The sequence below is a fragment of the Pleurodeles waltl genome, chromosome 4_1, assembly GCF_031143425.1.
Source record: "Pleurodeles waltl isolate 20211129_DDA chromosome 4_1, aPleWal1.hap1.20221129, whole genome shotgun sequence".
NCBI classification, from domain to species: Eukaryota; Metazoa; Chordata; class Amphibia; order Caudata; family Salamandridae; genus Pleurodeles; species Pleurodeles waltl.
Window position 1 is genome coordinate 61,519,164 of NC_090442.1, and position 19,586 is coordinate 61,538,749.

At 45.2% G+C, this 19,586-nt stretch overlaps 1 protein-coding gene across 1 annotated transcript in view; it reads left to right on the forward strand.

Moving 5' to 3' along the window:
• Nucleotides 1-19,586, forward strand: part of SZT2 (SZT2 subunit of KICSTOR complex) — a 606,663-nt gene that overhangs the window by 110,733 nt on the left and 476,344 nt on the right. The window contains exons 14-16 of the mRNA XM_069227802.1: nucleotides 159-273; nucleotides 4,757-4,962; nucleotides 18,074-18,310. Coding sequence (XP_069083903.1) covers nucleotides 159-273; nucleotides 4,757-4,962; nucleotides 18,074-18,310 — 558 coding nt within the window. The remainder of the gene's footprint in view (nucleotides 1-158; nucleotides 274-4,756; nucleotides 4,963-18,073; nucleotides 18,311-19,586) is intronic.

The following is a 19,586-nucleotide window of genomic DNA, read 5'->3' on the forward strand; positions in this document are numbered from 1 at the left end:
CAATGCTTATCTGTTATCCCCCCCAGTTTAATTGATTGTGTCCACCACTTTCAGTGAATGTCACCCTTTTTTATTGACTGCATGTCTCCCCCTCACCCCTTTTGTGTTCTATGAATCTCCCTACTCTTCATTGATTGAATGTGCCTGACTCTTCTCAGTTCTTCGGACCAGCTGCCTTCTTCATTCTACATTGTCCGGCTGATTTCCAAAGCCCCCTGTATGGTGCTGCGGCTTGGATTCCCCATTGGCACCCCAGCACAGGCAAGGAACAAGGTAAGTCAACACCCACATTCTGTGCTAACCTGCAGCTTAGAAAGAGCATACTGTAAAACCCTGTTTAGGAGGCCAAAGGCTGAAGAGGCTACTGGGCTTGACCTTGGGTGGTTGAGGTAGTTTCTCATTGCTGTCAGTCTGTCCATCCTGCTGTGGCTCTGCAAAGTGGGCCAGGTACACCATCTCTGTACTAAACTCTCACTTTCAGAGTAGTGAGGTCAAGCAGTCAAAGTTTTCTTAAGGAGGTAGTCAGTCATGAGCTTAGAACACAGCAATTGGCCAACTGCAACCCCCAAACTCAGGTCCATCCCAACACTGATGCCTCAGCCCCACAGAAGAGGAGCCCCCACCAGAATGTCGGGAGCACAAACCCACTCCTACCTCAGCACTAGCACTGCAGCAATCATCAGCAAGTAAGTGCAGGGCTTGCCTTCACTTGGAACAAGAGACTAGCTTCTGCAGGCTAGTCTGTTGCATAGACTTGAGACTTTTGCTATGCAAACACAAGGTATTAAAGATGTTGAACTGAACTGTGAAACTAGCCATTGATACTCCCTGACGCCATCTATACAGCTGCCTGTTCCATGCCTGTTCTCATAGTTTGCTGGGTACTGTACTTGCGGCAGGGAGAGAATACTGGAAAGGTAGGTGGAGCGACTCACTGATGAATGCGATTTACGTTACAACCCAGTATTGTGTTCTTTTTGAACTGTGTAGTGTATAGTTTTGCTGTGAGATTAAAGTCTTCTTTTTGTTAAAAAAAAAAAAAAAAAATAGCACTAGTACTTTATTGCTTGTCTGTTGTTTAAGCATTTCTTTATTGGTCTTATCACAGGTTCAATACATTGGGCTTTGCACCACAGTGCCGTAGAGAGACGTAGAGAGAGGAAATAAAAGGAAAAAAGGAAATAGTACGGCAAAATGCATCTCATCCACCTGGTTTTTTAGATGTTGATCACCTGGTTTTTGGAACTTTTCTGTGGGTGAGTCTCACTGCTCACCCACAGTATTCACATGGCGATAGGACTGCACATTTTTACCACCAATGTCCGCCTTTTAAGCTAAGGCTGCAATAACACAGCTAGGGTAAGGGGCAGTGGGCTGGTTACATGTGAACATGTACTACCCAAGTAGGCCTACCTTTATGCACAGTCCAGAAATTACCAGGCTGCACACAGGTAGTCTGGCGCAGAAGGGACTCTGCAGGGATACATGTTGACCTGGGGTAGACCTTATAAGGTTAGTGAGCACTCATAGATAGGCCATATTAATTATCCAATTTTTGGAGCATTGGCCATAGCAACAAACATTTTGTTCTCGTAATCATTGTGTCATGAGAAAATTCCTCTCTTATATATATTTTAGCATCTTTGTAGGTGTATGGCCCTTTGAGTTTCTTTGTTTCTAAGATGTGTTTTCTGGCATGATGATGCTGCAAGAGACAGGATATGATTGGCTAGGGCGCTGTCCGGTTTCAGCCCTTTCGGGCACAGATTTGGTGACTGAGTTGCAACTCTAATGGAGTGACAAGCTTAAGGCCTGTTATCTCCGGGAGAAATGATGCTAGAAAGTCATCTATGTTGTCAGCCTCTGTCTCCTGTGGCAATCCCATGAAGTGGATTTTGTTCCTCCGACTCTGGTCTTCCACCTGTGCCAGCTTCCTCCGCAGTAGTCAGAGATCCTGCCCCAAGTTGGGAGCTCCCTTAAGTGCTGCCTCTTGATCTTCCACCATCCCTACTTTTGTTTCAGTCATGTCTAGCCATGTTTTGAAGGCAAACAGGTACAACCACAGAGACTTAGTGCCTTTCCAGGGAGATTCCATGGTTATTTTACCGGAAGTGAGCTCTTTCATCACTTTTTTCAATGTGATATCAGTCATGGCATCTGGGCGCGGTTTCGGCTTTCCAGCAACTATTTTTGCGAAAAGAAGTTTCCAGGTTGCCTTTCCCTTTTGCATTCAGATTGAGGGGGAAAGGGGATTGGAATGCGGGAGGGGGCAGTGGGAGGTGTTCATGTATCCCTCTGGAAATTCCTTGGTTCGGATCGCTGGAGGGTACCTGGGCTTACAGTTCTGTACTCTGGCCTCCACCTGATAGGGATCAGTCGGAATCCGAGACCTTCAGTGGAGCCTTCAGGACCATGTAGGGCACCTCACCAGCCAATGTTACTCATGGTGTCTATATGTAATGCTGCAATTCATTAGCCCATTGGTCAAAGTCTATACTCCGTCTCAGCAGTCTTATATCTTCACCTCACTGCTGCTCAAAACCCTGCTGAGGGAGATATCGGGCCCATCGACACAGTAACAGAGCAACCAGACGTCTTGTATGCCCTCCCTTATCAGGGGTAGATGATGCAAAATTAAGCGTGTGAAGAAGAAAGCATAACTCAGTCATTTACTCTTCCATGACGCAGAAATACTTGAGAGCAAACTCCCCATAGAGTTCCTGCTGGTGTACTTACGACCTCTGTCCCCTCAACTTCATTATGATTTACATAGGAGGCAACCACCTCTGTTGGGGCCAGAATACCACACTGTATTTTGTTTTTGTTGCATAGCACTCCCCATAAAATGTATCCCCTTGCTTATGCTGCAGTGGGAGCATGCTCTTCTGTCTTCTGATAATCAATATTCGCTATAACTTCACCAACGAAGGTGCAGTGTTCACGGCCACCACCCCACCCGCTCTCCTCTGTATTCCTCCCCCTCCTCTTTCTCCGTCAAGACCCACACAGGACGAGTAATGCCTTGCACATTCTCCTACTAGCACACAAGCTAGTAGTGGGCAAGGACTTTAGCCCGCTTTATCGTTGGGGCCAAAGTATAAATGCTGTGCCTGCCTTGATCGTCCACTCTCACCTTTGCTTCTGCCTTCTAGCAAGTCAGGCTTGTCGCAGAGGCCGATCGATGTTTGGATGCATTATTCAGAGCACAACGTGAGGCTACCATTCTACAGACCTCCTCATCTGGTCCTGAGCAGGCTCTCCGACGGATGTTTCCCACTAGCAGCTTGCTTCCCTGGATATGGGAAGTGCCAGGCCTCCCAGGCTGGTCGCCATAAGGCTAAAGGGCTGCCTCAGCATAGGCGTCGTCCCCTCATTAGAACATTTTTGAGCCCCTTGCACACTGGCAGCACCTCCTACTGACCTTGAGGTGCCTCATGGTACAGGGATAGAGGATTTTGAAATTAGGTGTTGGGAGCATCTCAGCGGGAGCCGGCAACCTTGGACATGGCCAGGCTCCTCCCACCCCATTGCTGACTGTTGAGCTCCGAGCTCTTCACCCCCACACTGCCTCCCTGAGAAGCCTTGGACACCTCACTGCCCTGAGAGTCAATGTCAAGAAGGGTTGTTGTTTACCCAGTTTGCAGAAACAAACTCTCGCCACCTGACTGCCCTGTGGCGCACCAAGCTGGGTCTGACAGGCATGTATCTGTTTGTTATATTGAATGTATCCACATGGTGTTTGAAGATTTTCCCCTTAGAGACAATTTCTGATATCTCGCCCACGACTGGGAAGGGCTCATTGAAATCAGTCTAAATGTAGAACACTGCCAGCACCTACAGGCCTGTGACACCAATGTTAAAAACAATCTACTCTTTGACTGAACAATCATATTAGCTCATATCCTCAGTCCACAGCTCTTCAAATACATGTCTAGGATTCTTGATAGTTTCTTGGGGCCGAAAAACTCATCCTCATTTCCAGGCTGCATCTGGTGATCATAGAGCAACTGCAAAAAGCAAGCACGGTTTCTGCATCTCTGGGCATATACACTTTGTGGTTTTAACCTCGCACACACTTAGGTGTGATAATTGAATCACCCGATCCGTGAATGGCCTTTGGTCTGATTTATTTGCAAGTAGGAATAGCACGATTGAGTAAATTAACTGAAAACAATGCGTAAATGATATTTAATTAACTTTTGAAAAATAAAAATTGTCAACACAGTACCTGTGTTACACCTCAATTTTTTCAAATATTTCAGGTCCACTAGTAAGATTGAGAAGGAACTCGCACAACCTCAAGCCTTCCTTGTCTAGCCATGCATGGATTCCTTCAATGTGCGCCCTGCTCTTTGTTGCCTGTGTTGCCTTTTCCTCTCTTACCTTGCTGCAATGTCGTTTTTTTCTGTCCTCTTTACAGCTGCTTCTTGACTTTTTTCAGCCTACCCTTCTGCTCCCCCTTTTATCCGCATTGCCTGGTGCTCCCTAACCCAGTCCCCTGACTTGTCTTCTCCATTTCTGCAACACTCTGCCTCTCACCTCTGTGCTCCTGGTGTTAGTGGGTAGGACCTCCACACAAGGATGCCCCGCCTTTTGTCATCGCCCTCTCTTACACTTTAATCAGTGCCATCTGCTGGGACTTATTTCAAACTCCTCTCTCTCTAGAACTCAAACTTACTTGCAGGCCTGATGTTGGTGGTAGTTCATGGAGATGGCTTCTCTTCTCACTCTTTGCCCCTTTCCTTCCTGTATTCAGATTGTGGAGGCCCTACGGATACAGATACTGAAGCTGCGCTTCCCCCACCGTGTTCAAAGTAAGGAGGCCACACCAAAGGTCAAAAGGAAAGTGTTTGGGAGCAGCTCTCCGTCCAAGTCCCCTCCACTGCCTGGTACTCCTCCTGCCTTCTCGGACCGCCCTTGCCTGGTCGTTCTGCAGAAACCATTGGAAAAACTACTGATCAGGTTGGGTTCATCAAATGTATAAAAAGCAATTTTGAACTTGGGTCGGGTCATGAGCTGCTTGAAACCTAAAGTGTTTGTCCAGGTTCTTGGAATGACAAGCGTTGCATGCAGGCCCTGGGGGGAGGGGGGGGGGCTTTTTTAGGACTAAACAGGAAGTTGAGCCTGTGTGTCCTCAATATAAAAAGTGGATCATGAGTGAGAGAGGAGTAGAAGGCTCAACGTGGTGGCTGAGGGCTTTTTGGTTGCTTAGCGTTCGCCCCACTCTGTGTTCTGCTGCTGCATCTTATTTATCAGCGACGTCACTGCTTACATAGAACCAACAAATAAACAATGAAGGTAAGGACAGCAATTAAAGCAAATCCTTGCACCAAGTAAAGAGAACAAATAACAATAAGACGGGAGTACAGCAGCTCAATGCTGCATGGCGGTGAGAGTGGGGAGCATGGCTGGAGGCAGAGGGGCTGGTGGGTTAGGCGTTAGGGAGAACTAGAATGGAGAGCATTTTTAGAAAAAATGGAAAAGTGGTACGGAGCGACCTCACGGTGAAAGGCACTAGTAGTTATGTGAAAAGTCATGGCAAAACTAAGGGACCATGGAAGTTCAAGGGGAAGAGTATGAAAGTCTGTAAAGGAGGACAGAGGAAGAAAGAATAATGAGAATCGCAAGTGGAGAACTCGGAATGAGGGACCTAGAGTAGAAAGGACAGAGATACAGAGATGAAGGGTGTGAAAACCACGTCTGTAGCATTAGGTGAGGAGCTAGTTTAAGGAGAGTGAATTAGGAAGATGGTAAACCGGATGTCAGCGAAGGAGATTTGCTCAGATTTTAAACACGTCTGTTACTTTCTTTATGAGCCGGAATTCATCTTAGTGCCCGGATCGCACCTTCCCACAACCCCTCTCTCAGGACAATCCACTTTTTCCAATGCTGCCTAGCGCTTGGACTGCAAATCCTAGTGATGCAGACAGTGGTCTTACCAAAGTGACATCATGCCTAAACGTAGGCCACTGCAATTGCACAAATTGTCCTGTAACCCACATAACAAAGTGAGGAAATAAGCTACAGGAGCCTAATGTATAAAAAGTGATAGTGAGTAAATATGTAGTTTTCAGTAAGCAACTCTTCTGCATCTTAAGATCTTCATTGATAACCCTAAATGCTTTAATCATTTCCTGTTGCATGCACAGATCCCAGAACACTTTTTTGTATTGTTTTTTTTCCCCCATGGAAATAATATTGCAGAATGTCTTTATCCGTTCATGTGAATGTTTGTATAATGGAAACCTACTAGTGAAGTTCATTTTCTTTCCTTAGTGTCCATAATATTGCTTCAGATTGCCCATTATGAGCTGAATTGCGGCATCTGACAATAGAAATCTCTTTAAAACATTGTGCACATGAAGGCAAAAATGCAACCTGATAAGCTTATGTTAAGATCAGAGAAAGTGTTCTGTCCCTTTAGGAGCCTGGGAATGTCCCCCCTACCTACAATGCATTGTAGGGACAATTGCCGTCCAGAAACAATTCCCTTTTCTGGCTCATTAGAGCAGGAACGCTGAACAACTGAGAGAGGTCACACATCTATTTTTTTACTGTCTCATATTGAGTGGAGTGATTTTATTTACCCAAAATGTCATACCTTTTCACATGGAACAAAGAAGGCAGCTACAGATGCCTATAAGGGGGATCTGCCTTGTCTGCCTGCCTCTCTTTCACTCTGTGAGAGACGTCAGAAGTTGTGTTTTTAAAAAAAGGTTTAAGAGAACACTCAAAGATAGGGAGGGCATGGGTCTCAGGGCATGATGAGAACAGATCAAGAGAGGACAAAGAAGGGCTATAAAGATCTGCCTCCCAGCCGGATTCTTTAAGTGGGCCACCGTCTGAGAAAGAGTCCTGTACAAAGCTGGCTATCTAAGCTGTCTACTGAATGTAGAGGGTACAATATGCAGATAGTACAGGCGTTTACGTGGTAATGGTTTCCTTTGGGGAAAGAAACACGTACTGCATACAGGTATTTGCAGACTTATTCCGGGGGTTCCCTTTAGGATTTAGGATGCACTCGGTGCTGGGGTGCACGGTCGAGTGAGCCAGCAGCAGTTTGAGTTTACCTGCTCTGGAGTGTCCGGGTGCAGAGGTGCTGGACAGGTTGGTAGTCTTGCGCACTGCTCCGTTGGCGAAGAAGGGGGGCCTCCTAGAAACATGTTGCATAGGGAGGCTTGCAGGGTGCTCCGTTTGTGAGGTTCATGGGAGCAAGGGGGGCTCAGTCTGTTTGGGGACCTGGGCTGGGGAGCTCAGGTGCCAAGAGATTTGATCGGCTGTCGCTGTGTGTCGAAAGTGCTCACTGTGCTTGGTCAGACCTGCAGAGGCGGAAGAAAAACAACTGCAGGGCTATTCTCTGGGTCCACCTGGTTGGTTCCGTCATCCCTCGGTAAACAGGTCGGCTTTGGCGGTGGTGGTTTCTAGACTAATAACACTCAACAAGCCATAGTTGTGGCACATGCTCCTGTGCCCCAGGTATTGTTGCTGTGAGTTTCATGAAGGGGGTAGCATCTTGACGCTTAGCAGATGCGTTGGGGCTGGTCTCCTGGTCACATAACAGCCTCGTCCTGGTGAGTTGTTTCCTTGGAAGGCCCGATGGACAGCAAAAACGTAGTACCGACAAGTACGGTCAGTGCCTGCAGATACAGGGAAGTGGCTCCTCCACTTCAAGGGAGAAGCTGGCTGGTTGGTGAAGTGCTGGCAGCCCTTCGAGGCTTTTAGAGGATGCACACCTGCAGGACGAATTGGGATCTTGCGATTGTCGGGACAGCAGCAGGTAGGCATGGTTTGGTGCCAAAAAGTCCTCATTATATGTCCATGTTCTCACATTGGTTGGTTGGTTGACTCTTCTGTAGTCAGTCAAATCTTAGTTCCTGGTGTCGGGCCACCTAAATGTTGAATTTAGGGGAGTGTAGGGTAATGTAGGGTAGTAGCCAATGGGCTGCTTATCCCTGGGGTGACTACACCCCCTATATAACCACTTCCTGTGGGAAGTGGGCATAACCTTGTCCCAGAATTCCTAATTCCACCAAAAACAAAATGGTGGAACCCTTCCTTCGTGGAGCACATCAGCCATCTGACCTTAGGGGCGTGACTAGCCTGTCATTGCAACATGCCTACATGCAAAGCTAATTTTCCACCTGTCCTGGTGCCCAACGGGCCTCAGGGCAGGAGGTGGCATCTCTCAGGTCTGGGGGAAGCCAGGGTTGCATATCTAAGGCAAGGTTTTTGAAGTCCCTGGCCTTGGTATGCAGATGTCCTGCTGGAGGAAGTAATAACACCTTACTACGGAGCAGACATTGTTTCTGGCCTCTGAGAGCACAGGCTCTCACCTCCAGGGGTACATAATCTTGTCTGTGATGGCAGGCTCGTTGATAATTACAATACTGGCATCAGTATGGATTTATTAAGACACCATAGGTTTCAGTGAAGCTATTATGCCAGGTAACTCGTAATAACCTGTTCCCAGTACATACCTTAAGATGGCTTCCCCGTTCACTTGCAATATCCAGTAATCGAATTAGACATCAGAGGGGAATACCTGCTCATGCAGATATGTCCTCACATAAAATATAATGCACCCTGCTGTAGGGGTGACTCGCATATCTTGTACGCAGTGACACTGACATGGCACACAATGAGTGTTCAATGTCGTGTTTTCACTCATGGTTTGCACAATGGCAGCCTGCATGCAGTTTGTAGGGGGGATCCCTTTGTCATAAGACCCTTGTATTTCTACGAGACTGCTGGATTAGGGGCGGCAGAACCTCTGATTTTAGATGACTGAGTCACTCCTACAACACGTGGCAGCTGTCGGCCCAATCCTTCCGGCTGTCTAGCATCACCTCACCAAAACCCAAATAGTAAAGGTGATTAGTGGCAGCTTAGCACATGGACTCTGGAAGACACGGGGAAAACTGCGGTGCAACAAGTCGTAGCCTTTTCTCTTAGCAAAATCAGGATTGTGAAAATAAGCCATGTAACTATGAACAACCCAACGTATTGTAATAAACACGAGTATGCAAATTTCTCTCGGCAGCGTATTTACTGCCCTAAAGAGAGAGCAAGACATGATAAACCTAATTTGCCCATGCCATGTCCATGAGAAGCGCCCCAACTCCCGTTACCTTAGTACAAAGTCGGCCTTCAGTCTCCAAATCATGCTTCGTAGAGACACAAAGGCAGAGGTCAGCTGCAAAGTGACTTGCAGTGTAGATGGAATATCCTGGGTGGAACCCCCTCTAATGTCCTTGGTCTTACAAGGTGTTTTATAAGACACATGTTATTGTTCGTGCAGACATCCTGATGTGGGTATGTACCTAAACACTATATTGTGTGCACAAACTTGTGTCGGCAATATCATAACAAATGTCTGACATGTTCACATTCTGTTCTTTGTCAACATAAAGCTAAAAAGAACATGATGACAATCTAATATGCATATTCCTGATAGTGATTCTTTCACAGAATGGCAAATCGTTATAAAATAAAAACATTTTATCAAAAAATGCAAGCACTTCTTAAATGAATAAACCTGAATAATAAAAACAAAGCATGTTATCTAGGTAAAAGGGAACAGGCCTGCAAGCCAAAGCTAAGCTAAACGCCTGTACCCAGGCAAACTAAAATTGACCCATGACACCTTAGGGTGGCATAATGCATGCTGCAGCCCTTAGGGGACCCTCTTTAGTACCTATGCCCTAGGTACCTGGGGTACCATTTACTAGGGACATAAAGTGGTGCTAAAGGGTGTGCCAATTGTACACAGTTACATCTTTTACCTTGTTTAGGTAAAGAGCACTGACACTGGGAACCCAGTGCACTTTCAGTTAAAAAACCTCAATACCAGTGGCAAAAAGTGGGGGTGACCATGTCAAAAAGGGTGCTTTCCTACAAGTCCCATTTAGGAACATCAAAAGAAAAAAACTCCAGTTGCAGAGACGAGCATCAGCACCATGCTTGACATCCTAGAATGTTGACTCTGAAACCTTAGGTGTTGCCGTCTATAACGTGGACATCAAGATAATCAAGATTGACAGGGAGAAGAAGACATTTGCCATCAACATCAAAACATCATGGCCATTTGACATTGACTTGCTCACGATCAACAACCAAAAAGCCCAGATCAACATCAACACAGTCACTGTGGACGTCTGAGAGACCTAGATGGAGATCTGCACGTTTTCCATCAATGTCAAAGAGGTCCCTGGTGTTATCACCATCTACAGCGACGTCAGTGTGGTCACTGTCTCCATCTCCTCAGTTTGGGCATTCCTCGTCATCACACTCTAATAGAGTTTCACCTGTTAAATACTCACATCCTTCTCCAGACAAAAAAGGCAACAAGACTGCTGTTGCTCCTTTTTGGTCACCCTAGAATTGTTACGAATCCAAATCCAGCTCCACTTCCACATTGTGTGCTGATACTGATTATACCATTTGATCATCTGGTCCTCGGGGAGTACGCCTGTCAAAAAAAAGACTTAAATCATATTCACTATCCAGATCTCCTTACTCTGAATCATCTTGCTCCTGGTATACTCCATCATCACCATCCCATGTTCCATCTCTCCCATGGACATTATTTTAACATCCCGGGAGGTACTTGCCAGAGAAAGGGCAAAACTGAATATCCCTTTGGAAACACCCTAAACAGCACTGTCAGTCAAACTGATACCCTGTAACCAAGGGCAACGCCCGAGCCTATTGTGTCCAGGATATCGCAGAAGAGAAATGTATGACCCCTGCAGCAGTCAAGGCGGCCGATTCTAGGCAGAATTCAGTAATAGTCACTGCAGTCAGCTGTAAGCATGCATCTACACCATAGTCAGGTGTTCCACCTCTGAGAGAAAGCAAGAGGTTGGATCCAACAGGATGGGAAATGTGTGCCAGGGCCTTGAGAAGAAAGGGGTGTGGGGCGACATGAAATATTTTGTCACAGACTTATCAATACATTGTTAACATGATTTTATGAATATGCTTAAGTAAGGATGTCTGGTCTCCAACCTGGTAAGTAGCTCAGCAGTACGCTTGGATAAGCTGGATGCAAACAGCTACTGTAATAGGATTTCCTTGAAAAACGTCTTGGCTACCATCCTTACAACCTGATGTGCAACTGAAAATTGTGAACTTGCCTTTTTCAGGTTTGGCCCTCTTCTGACAACATACTGAAGAAGAGATGCTTAGTATGAAGAAGTAGTCAAACTGTAAAAGCAGTTGGTCTGGAAGCACAAAATAAGTTATTTAGCTTATTAAAACAATATTTTAATCAGAGGGTTCAATCAATGAGGAGGTCATATCAGCCTCGGCAACACCAGGGCCAGTCACAAAAGCACCAGTATCTTAAGCTTTATCAAATACAGACAATCACTCCCCTCTAATCCAAAAATTCCAGAGGGAGGAACTCATCTGGAAACTGATAATGACATTTACCGAGTCTGTAGATGAAAGAGTGACACCTTATCTAGAAGAGTGGAAACTAAAAACCTTGGGCAAATCAGTTCAGAACATCATACAACAAGGATATTGAATTTGTTTGCCACCTGTTCCTCCCTCACAAACCAACATCAACTATCAAGTGGTTGAAACCATTCCATTAGATCAGCAGAACAAGGGAGTTGACACCAGGTATTTTCTGGTCCTAAAAATAAAAGCAAAACGAAGCACTATTGACTGACATTATATCAAAGCAGAGAGATTAAGGATGCTGGCTTTTCATCAAATCTACCCATACATAGAGAAGAGCTATTGGCTATACACCATAGACCTTCAGGACACCTCCGTACTCACTGCTGTATCATAGCATCACAGGACATTTCTGAGATTTCTAGTGGGAGGCAAATACTGATAATATGCAGTGTGTTTTGGCCTACAGTTGGCTCGACAAACCTTGCCAAAGCTCTTAAAATACACACTCTGGCCCAGATCCCGTCTGCCCAGGACCCAGGTGACCAGATGGGGTGTCCTTGGACTTTCAGGATATGCATTTTCACATACCTGTCTTGCAGTCCCACAAGTGTTATTTGCATTTCAGAGTAGGCCAGGAGCAATTTCTGTTTTCTGGCTCCTTTATGGCTTCACGAGCGCCACTCAGGCGGTTGCCGCCCTCCTTTTGAGGTCACGGATATCAGTCTTTCCCTACCTTGAAAATTGTTGAAGGCTGGTTCGCCAGTCAGTCGCACACCACCTCCAGACAATTGCGAACGTCATAGCATCATTGGGGTCCACTGTTAACAAGTCGAAGTTACATCTGACACCGTTGCAGAGGCTTACTACCCTTATGCAGTGCACTTCTGGGAGTTGCCTCTACTCAAACAAGTCCAGGACATTTTTTCAGGCTCGGTCCTGGATCATGGTGAGAACAGTTCAGATACTTATTGGCCCCTTATCCTCCTTCATCCTCCATGAACACTGCTCTAAGTGGCACTTGCAAGCTCTACAAAGGAATCTGAAGTCCCAGTGGGCCAGGCAGAGAAGAAACCTGACAGATGTCAGGAGGAAACAGCTCACGATCTGCAGTGGTGGTGATTCAACGGGAATTTAGTTCTGTGTCAGACCCCTCTCTCCTCCCCACTCTGGGGAGGATGCATTCCTGCTGGGCTGGGGAGGTTACATGGAGGAATGGAAATCGGGGCACACTGGTCTCCATCCGAAGCCTGCCTCAACCTCAATTCTGTTGAAATTGCGAGCCATTCATCCGAATCTGGGGGTCTTCCTGCCACCCAGGTCCACCACCGTGTCTCACTGCAACATGTAGGATAGAATGGGGGTCTTGTATTGTGCTATGAGGATGTACGTTTCTGGGGTTAGTTGGAAGTAACTGGCAGGGTTTATGAATGCTGGAGATTACGAGCTGAGCAGGCAGTCCCAGGCAGATAATGGGCCCGATTTAGAGTTTGACGGAGGGGTTACTCCATCACAATCCTGACAGATATCGTGGCTGCGTATTACACAGCCCCTATATCTACTATTTATCTTAGGGGTATACCCTGTATGTACAGGTTTAGATCTCCTAACCCTATAGCACAAGGGTTTAGTTCAATGTGCTATGTATGAGGAAAGTTGATCTCGTTTACTGCAGACCGGCTCTCTGCCCCATTGCACGGTGGGAGAAATGCTTTCTGGTAAACAACAGTCCCTCTCCCAGGACTCCGGAACCTCGCTTTGCATACCTAGAATGTTACACTCGAACATCTGTATTAATAATGACACAATTTATGTTGAAAAACATTTATTATAGTATTCTATGACATGGTACTGACGTAAAATCCTTAGTCTGACTTCATCTTATGTACACCCGACTCCATCTTAGTTCATTGATGCTGCTATCTTCCTTAACTTCGACAATTGAACTCAACATATTCCCTCATTTATGCAGAATCATTTTCATATCTGCCTTCAAACGCAGATGTTGCCAGACCTTATCTTTCTAGGAACTGTGATAGCGTCAAGTTTTTTTTTTCAATTAGTGGGTTAGATACAAAATCTAACGCAACATTCGGTTGGGTCATATATCTACTCCTTACTATGTCAAGGTTAAATAACAAGACATTGACATATATGTTCATAAGGAAACGTCTGGGATACGTTCCGTGAAGCACATAATCTATGTCCGACATTCCAAAACTTGTGTCAGAAATTCCAATTTCTGATAAGATTTAGTATATAAGGACTCTCACTTGACCTGGTGTCATGAGAGTTCCTTCGCCCACATTATGATATAGCAAAGTCTGGAGGAAGACCGACCGACTGCCACTGCAGTGAATGTTTACCCTTCACGGGGAACACCATCTTCACGCCTCCGCTGATAAAGACAACCTTTGCCGTCGCCAAGGTATGCAGTGCGTCGCTTCTCCCTAAGAAGCTCTCCACTGCAAGTTAAGTAGATGTTATGGTATTAGGTTCTATATGACATTTTAACTGACATTTTGAATAATGCTAGAGATGTTCATTTTATTATTTATAACATACCTTGTTGCTGTTTCAATAATATTCTGTGTAGTTGTTTTAGATGTACTGATAAACAGATTATTCCTATAGTAATAAATACTTTTAACTTAAGTGTCCATTCTTAGTACAGTGTGTGTTGTGATACTGTGAATAATGAAATAAGATTTGTTGCTGTTTCCACTTTGCTGCTCATCCCTTTATGAAATTGTTAATAACACAAAAGTAATACTTCTCTGTAAGGTACACATTGAGTAGTGTCTTGCGGACTGCAATAACTTGTCTTCCATATTCATCGCTGGTGCGTTGAATCTGATCCACTCATGTCACCAGTGGGTAGGAATGCACACCTTGTAGAGTTATGACTTTTTGCGTAACTTACCCAACTGTATACGTACTGTGACCGCAAGACATATGAAGTAGATTGCTGTTAGCAAGGTTACTACAAGAGTGAACAGGGCAAACATTTCTATAATAGTTCTCAGAACTAGATTTCCTAATTCCTTCACACACTCTTGTACACTCTGAAATCATGAAAAATAAAATAACGTTGCCTGCAGGAGAAGTGTTCTAATTGTCACACTGCATACCTGCGCTCAGAGTGCCTCTGTGTTATCAGACCTTCAGTGGCAGGACATGGAGGAGGGAGTCTTCTGTTAGCAGAGTTCAGCCAAACTCAGTTTCTTGGTCCAGGCAGGACAGCTTGGGTGTGAAGACCTCTGTCAACTGAATGGTCAAATCTCGGTTTTTATATAATAAACTGACCACTGCACCATCTAAATGATTTTGAATGACAACCGAGGTAGAAACACAGTGGAAAAATCCAGCCAAAACCAGTATTCTTTACCTGTGTCACCTCTGTGCATATATTATTGTTATTTCTCATATGAGCACCAGACGATCCTGAGATGTAGATATTTAGGGCATCTTTGGCCAGACTCCTGTCTTCTGTTCTGCTGCTAACCTAACAAGGAAATGTTGTTGTTCAATCTGAATGTGCCTTCGTCTCATGAAAACATGTAAATATCTCATTTAAATCTGACAAAGGGGAATAAGTCAGGCTAACACTTCCCAGATTTCAAAATTGAGTCTGATTCAGGAATCTGTATCAGTAAGTGACCGCTCCACCCCAAGCTCGTGCAGGGCATCTTCAACAGTGTGGAGAACCCTGGCTAGAATGTTTTGTCACCGCAGACAATGTGCAATCTCAAAAGTTTTGCACGTTGGATTCTCTACAAGAACATTCATTATGAGGTGTGTTCTGGCTTGAATGATACTCGTGTACATCTTCCAGTCCCTGACTCTCCTGCTCCAAGTTCTAAAGAATGACTTGCCCAAAGTTATGCTAGTACCTCCAAATTGGGTCAGGAGAGTGTGGTATCTGGAACTTGCAGGCATGAGCATCCGCCTGCCAATGAATCAGCAACTTCGAGAACACCAATTGTCACAGCAACAGGCAGGGTCCTTCCCCCAATATGTGCAGTCTACACTTACAGGTGTGGAGATTGAGTGGCAGTAACTAACTGCATTATACTTGCCTCATGAAGTAGGAAGCTTGCCATCTAGCGCACTTCCACAAAATCCATTGATGTCGGGCACTTGGACAAATTTGTTGCCTGGTGTGGTTCTCTTAAAACTGATCTCTTATAAGCAAACCTGTCAGATGCCCTTTTGTTTGTTTTCACTTTGGCCCACCAAGGCCTTGTAGTGGATACTAATAAAGGTTATTTATCAGCCCTTTCTGCATTTCTACATTTAAGAGACCAACCATCCTTGTTTAACTCACCTGTGTGACAAGATTAATTAAAGGTTTCATATACATTTCCTCTCCCAAGCCACCTGTGATGCTCTAGTGGAACCCTGACTTAGTCTTGATGTTTCTCGTGTATGCCTTTCAAGACAATGCATAGCTGCTCGCTGCGTCTCCTGACTTTAAAGAACATCTTCCTTATTGCCGCTGTGTCGGCTCATCGTGGGAGTAAGCTTCATGCACTTTCAGTGCATCCAGACAATATCACCCTTCCCCCCCATACAAGTTGGTGCTGAGGACTAGATTGGGATTCTTGACAATATTTGTGATTTCCTCCCACGTTGGGCAGTCTATCGCTCTGCCAGCGTACTTTGCCCCAACTCACCCATTGAAAGAATAGGAGATGTTCTATCTGCTGAGCCCCGGAAGGGATTTGAGTGTACCAAAGACCACAGTGTGAACCGTAGCATTTTGTGGGGTTTTCAGGGGTGAAAAAATGAAGGCCGTGCAGAAGGGGACTCTGTTGAGATGTATAGTCCTGTGCATCAGGATCTGCTACCACTGCACTGACTCTTGGAGTGCCTGTCCTTGACATCTGCCAGGCTGACTTTTTGGTCTGAGTCCACTCCACAGATCCTCCAACTCCGAACGATCCCCTCTGGTATCTAGTCTAAGGTGAGGAATTTTCAATTAGAAGCATCTGCTGAAAGAACCTGTTACTTGCCTTCAGTAAATCTCTCTCTGGCAGATTCCTCACTGCTCTTCCACCTCCTGGTCAGTTGAGTGGTCTTTTCCTTTTCTTTTTTTTTCTTTTTCTTTTTTTTTTTTTAACATCTAAAAACGTCCTAAGTTACTAATAAGTACATTAGTACAAACTATTGTTAACCCTTTTTGTTTGAAGGCATGAAATGAAAAAGACAAAAACTGACATCAGTGCTCAGGGGTGTAGCAAATATGTGGTTTCGCTCCATCACTTGTAGTGTAGTACGGAACCAGAGTGGAGTGACATGGGGCCGGTTTGGAGCACCTGGGAACACTGCTGTAGAAAGGTTTCCGCATCCAGTCTGACACCAGGGGAATATTCCAAGGTGAGGAATCTGTACTTATATGGAGTATCTACCAAGATCAACTCGTTCTTCTGCAAAGTTACTATCTAAATTAAACCCATAAATGCCCTTATACATGCATGGTTTTCTTTCTGCCATAAAAAAGAACTGACTCTGTGAGGCAGCTGTCAGCTCCGTGCACTGTGAGAAGTAGAGCCTTTCCTGGTCCTCGCCTTCGGCTCGGGCATTTAACGTGGGGAGCGGGCCTTTAATAGCCGGTAGAGCCCGCTACGGCGGGTTCTAAGGCTATTAGAACATTCTGCCACACAGGGCAGAATGTTCTATTAAAAAAAAAAAATGTTCACGGAGCCCGAGGGGATTTAAATCCCCTCGGGCTCCGTGAGGCTTTGTTCACAGCTGTTGCTGTGAACAAAGAACATTGGAACGTTGGCGCTGCGGGCTTTTACCAGCCTGTAAAAGCCCGCAGCACTCCATTGTTTTCAATGGAGCCTCCAGCATTCCAATGTTCTAATACATTTTCTATATTATTGATGTGAGCCTATCAAGCACCATTTTCATCTTCATGTACACAGCGAGTTAAAGGGGTTTGCATATCAGATTCTGCAATTCAGTTCTAAACAGAAAATCAAAAGCAATATTACCGGTATTCAGGAAAACAATGACACCTCTGATAGACGTCCATTTTATATGACTTCATGAACTCTTGGATAAAGACATTCTGCATTGTTATTTCCATTCTGTAAAAGTTATAGCGATAGGTTTTCCAGAATCCTTGCATGCAGCGGGTAATTTTTAAGGGCCAGTGGCTTCAGTGAAGATCCCTCGGATGCCCAATCTGGACGACAGGTACATGCACTTTTCTTCTCTCTTCTCAGCAAAACGATCCTGTCTTTGTAAACCAAGGACAGAGTTGACATTAAGATACTCAAGGACTAAGACAAACCTTCCCATGCATAGGCCCATCAAGTCACCTGGGACTAGGATACACACGTATTATTAACGTTCTTTGCACTGTTGAGTGATATTTACTTTAAGGAGGAGGACATTGTACACTTCTATAGATGCAGGATTACCTTCTTCTCACACACAGATGCCCTGTGTGCTAGTGCACAATCTGGTGCACCCTTTCATTATTTAAGTTGGAGATGTCCAGAGACTCTTGTTTCCAATAGATTGCTTATTCTCAGTACAGGAAATATTGTTTGGAAGTATTAACTTGCCGGTGTTCCTAATTTATACCTGGGTCCAGGAATGACTGTTACATTTTCCATGTGCTTGAGACATGATTCTTAATGTATGTTTTTGGTAGATATGAGAAGCTGCCTTTGGACTACCGGACACCTTTCATCCTGAATTTGGAAAGCTTTGGACAGCACCCTACTGTGTCCGGACCTCTGACCATGGCTGCTAACCGCACAGCATCCTCAACACTTGCCTCGCTGTCCCGGTACTTCTATCACCAGCGCTGGATCTGGTCAGTGCATTCGGGGTTGGCACCGCCAGTCCCTCAAACAGCTGTGGGCCAAATCCTGGCAACACTGACAGAGTAAGAGAGTCTTTACCTCCTTTACGGTGGTGGGAGATGGTTGGGGCAAGGAGGGGGTAGGTCTTTCATTGTGTCAATGCAAGAAATCTGCTTATTCACCTGCAAGCCATGATTGGCCCATGTATTGTATTGTCTTGTGATGGTGTGTGTTTTAGTAAGTTGTGCTATTAATCATCACTGATTGTAGGTGTTCTTTTGCTGGTCTTTCCGGCTCTTGCACCTTGCTGGTTGTTGTGTACAGATTTTCTGCAGGTATTATTCTCTCATGGACCAGTGATTCCTGGTGTCTTTCTTTTGGAGTTCCCTTTTCACATCAGTGGACCAGTAGTTATTATTGAGCTAGTGGTTTTGTGTTGATGTTTTGTGCTCTCAGCGTTTGTAAGCCTTGATATATGTTGCATTAGTTCAGTTGATGTTTGTTCCAGTATTATAAACCCATACATATGGATAGTTTTAACGTGTTAAGCTTGCATTAGCTCTTCTGCCATTTTAGTTGCCATGTGTGCTTTAATTATGATTGCTGTTGTTTTTGCATCAGCTCTTCTACTATTTTTAGGGTCGAGCGCGTAGCACTCTAGAGCCCTGTTGTAATCTCTGTGGGCTTTTAACCACGCCCACTCTTGCTATTCATTCTTTGGGGTGCTTGTCTTAAATGCTTTATTTTTATTGGTGCATTTTGTAAAGTGTCCCTCCTTTGTGTGCTGAGTTCCCTCCCACTGGTGGATTAACTAAGTGAACATTCGTGAATATTTCTGTTGGCCATCGCACTACATCCACTTCCTCGAAAATCGTTACCATTGCGATTTTTAATGTATATTTATCCCATTTTAAGATCGCGACCGCACGTCATACGTGATGACATTATTAATGTCATGACGTGCCGGCTCGTGTTTTTCATCATTGCTTGTTTACTTTGGTTTTCAGAGTTGTCGCACTGGGTGTTGTTTCTAGAGTGGATAGTGGCCTAGATTAAGGGCCTTTGGGTCATGCAATCTGTGCAGACATTGCATCAGTTCCTCGGAACAGGCACACGGTTCCAGGACACAAAGGCTGTTCTCTGCCTCGTCGTGCAGACAATGCCTGATGGACAGAGCTCTTCGACCCCACGGCGCTCTTGCGTCAGTCCCGTTGCATCAGTCTGCATGGAGCAGCCCAACGCCGAGCCGGACCGCTCTGATGCATTGTGCTGCATCCGCATAACCGGCTTTTGGCACTGTCCTGCGCTTTTAGTCATAGAGTCACACTGGAAGGGATTAGGAAAAGAAGGAACCTGAGC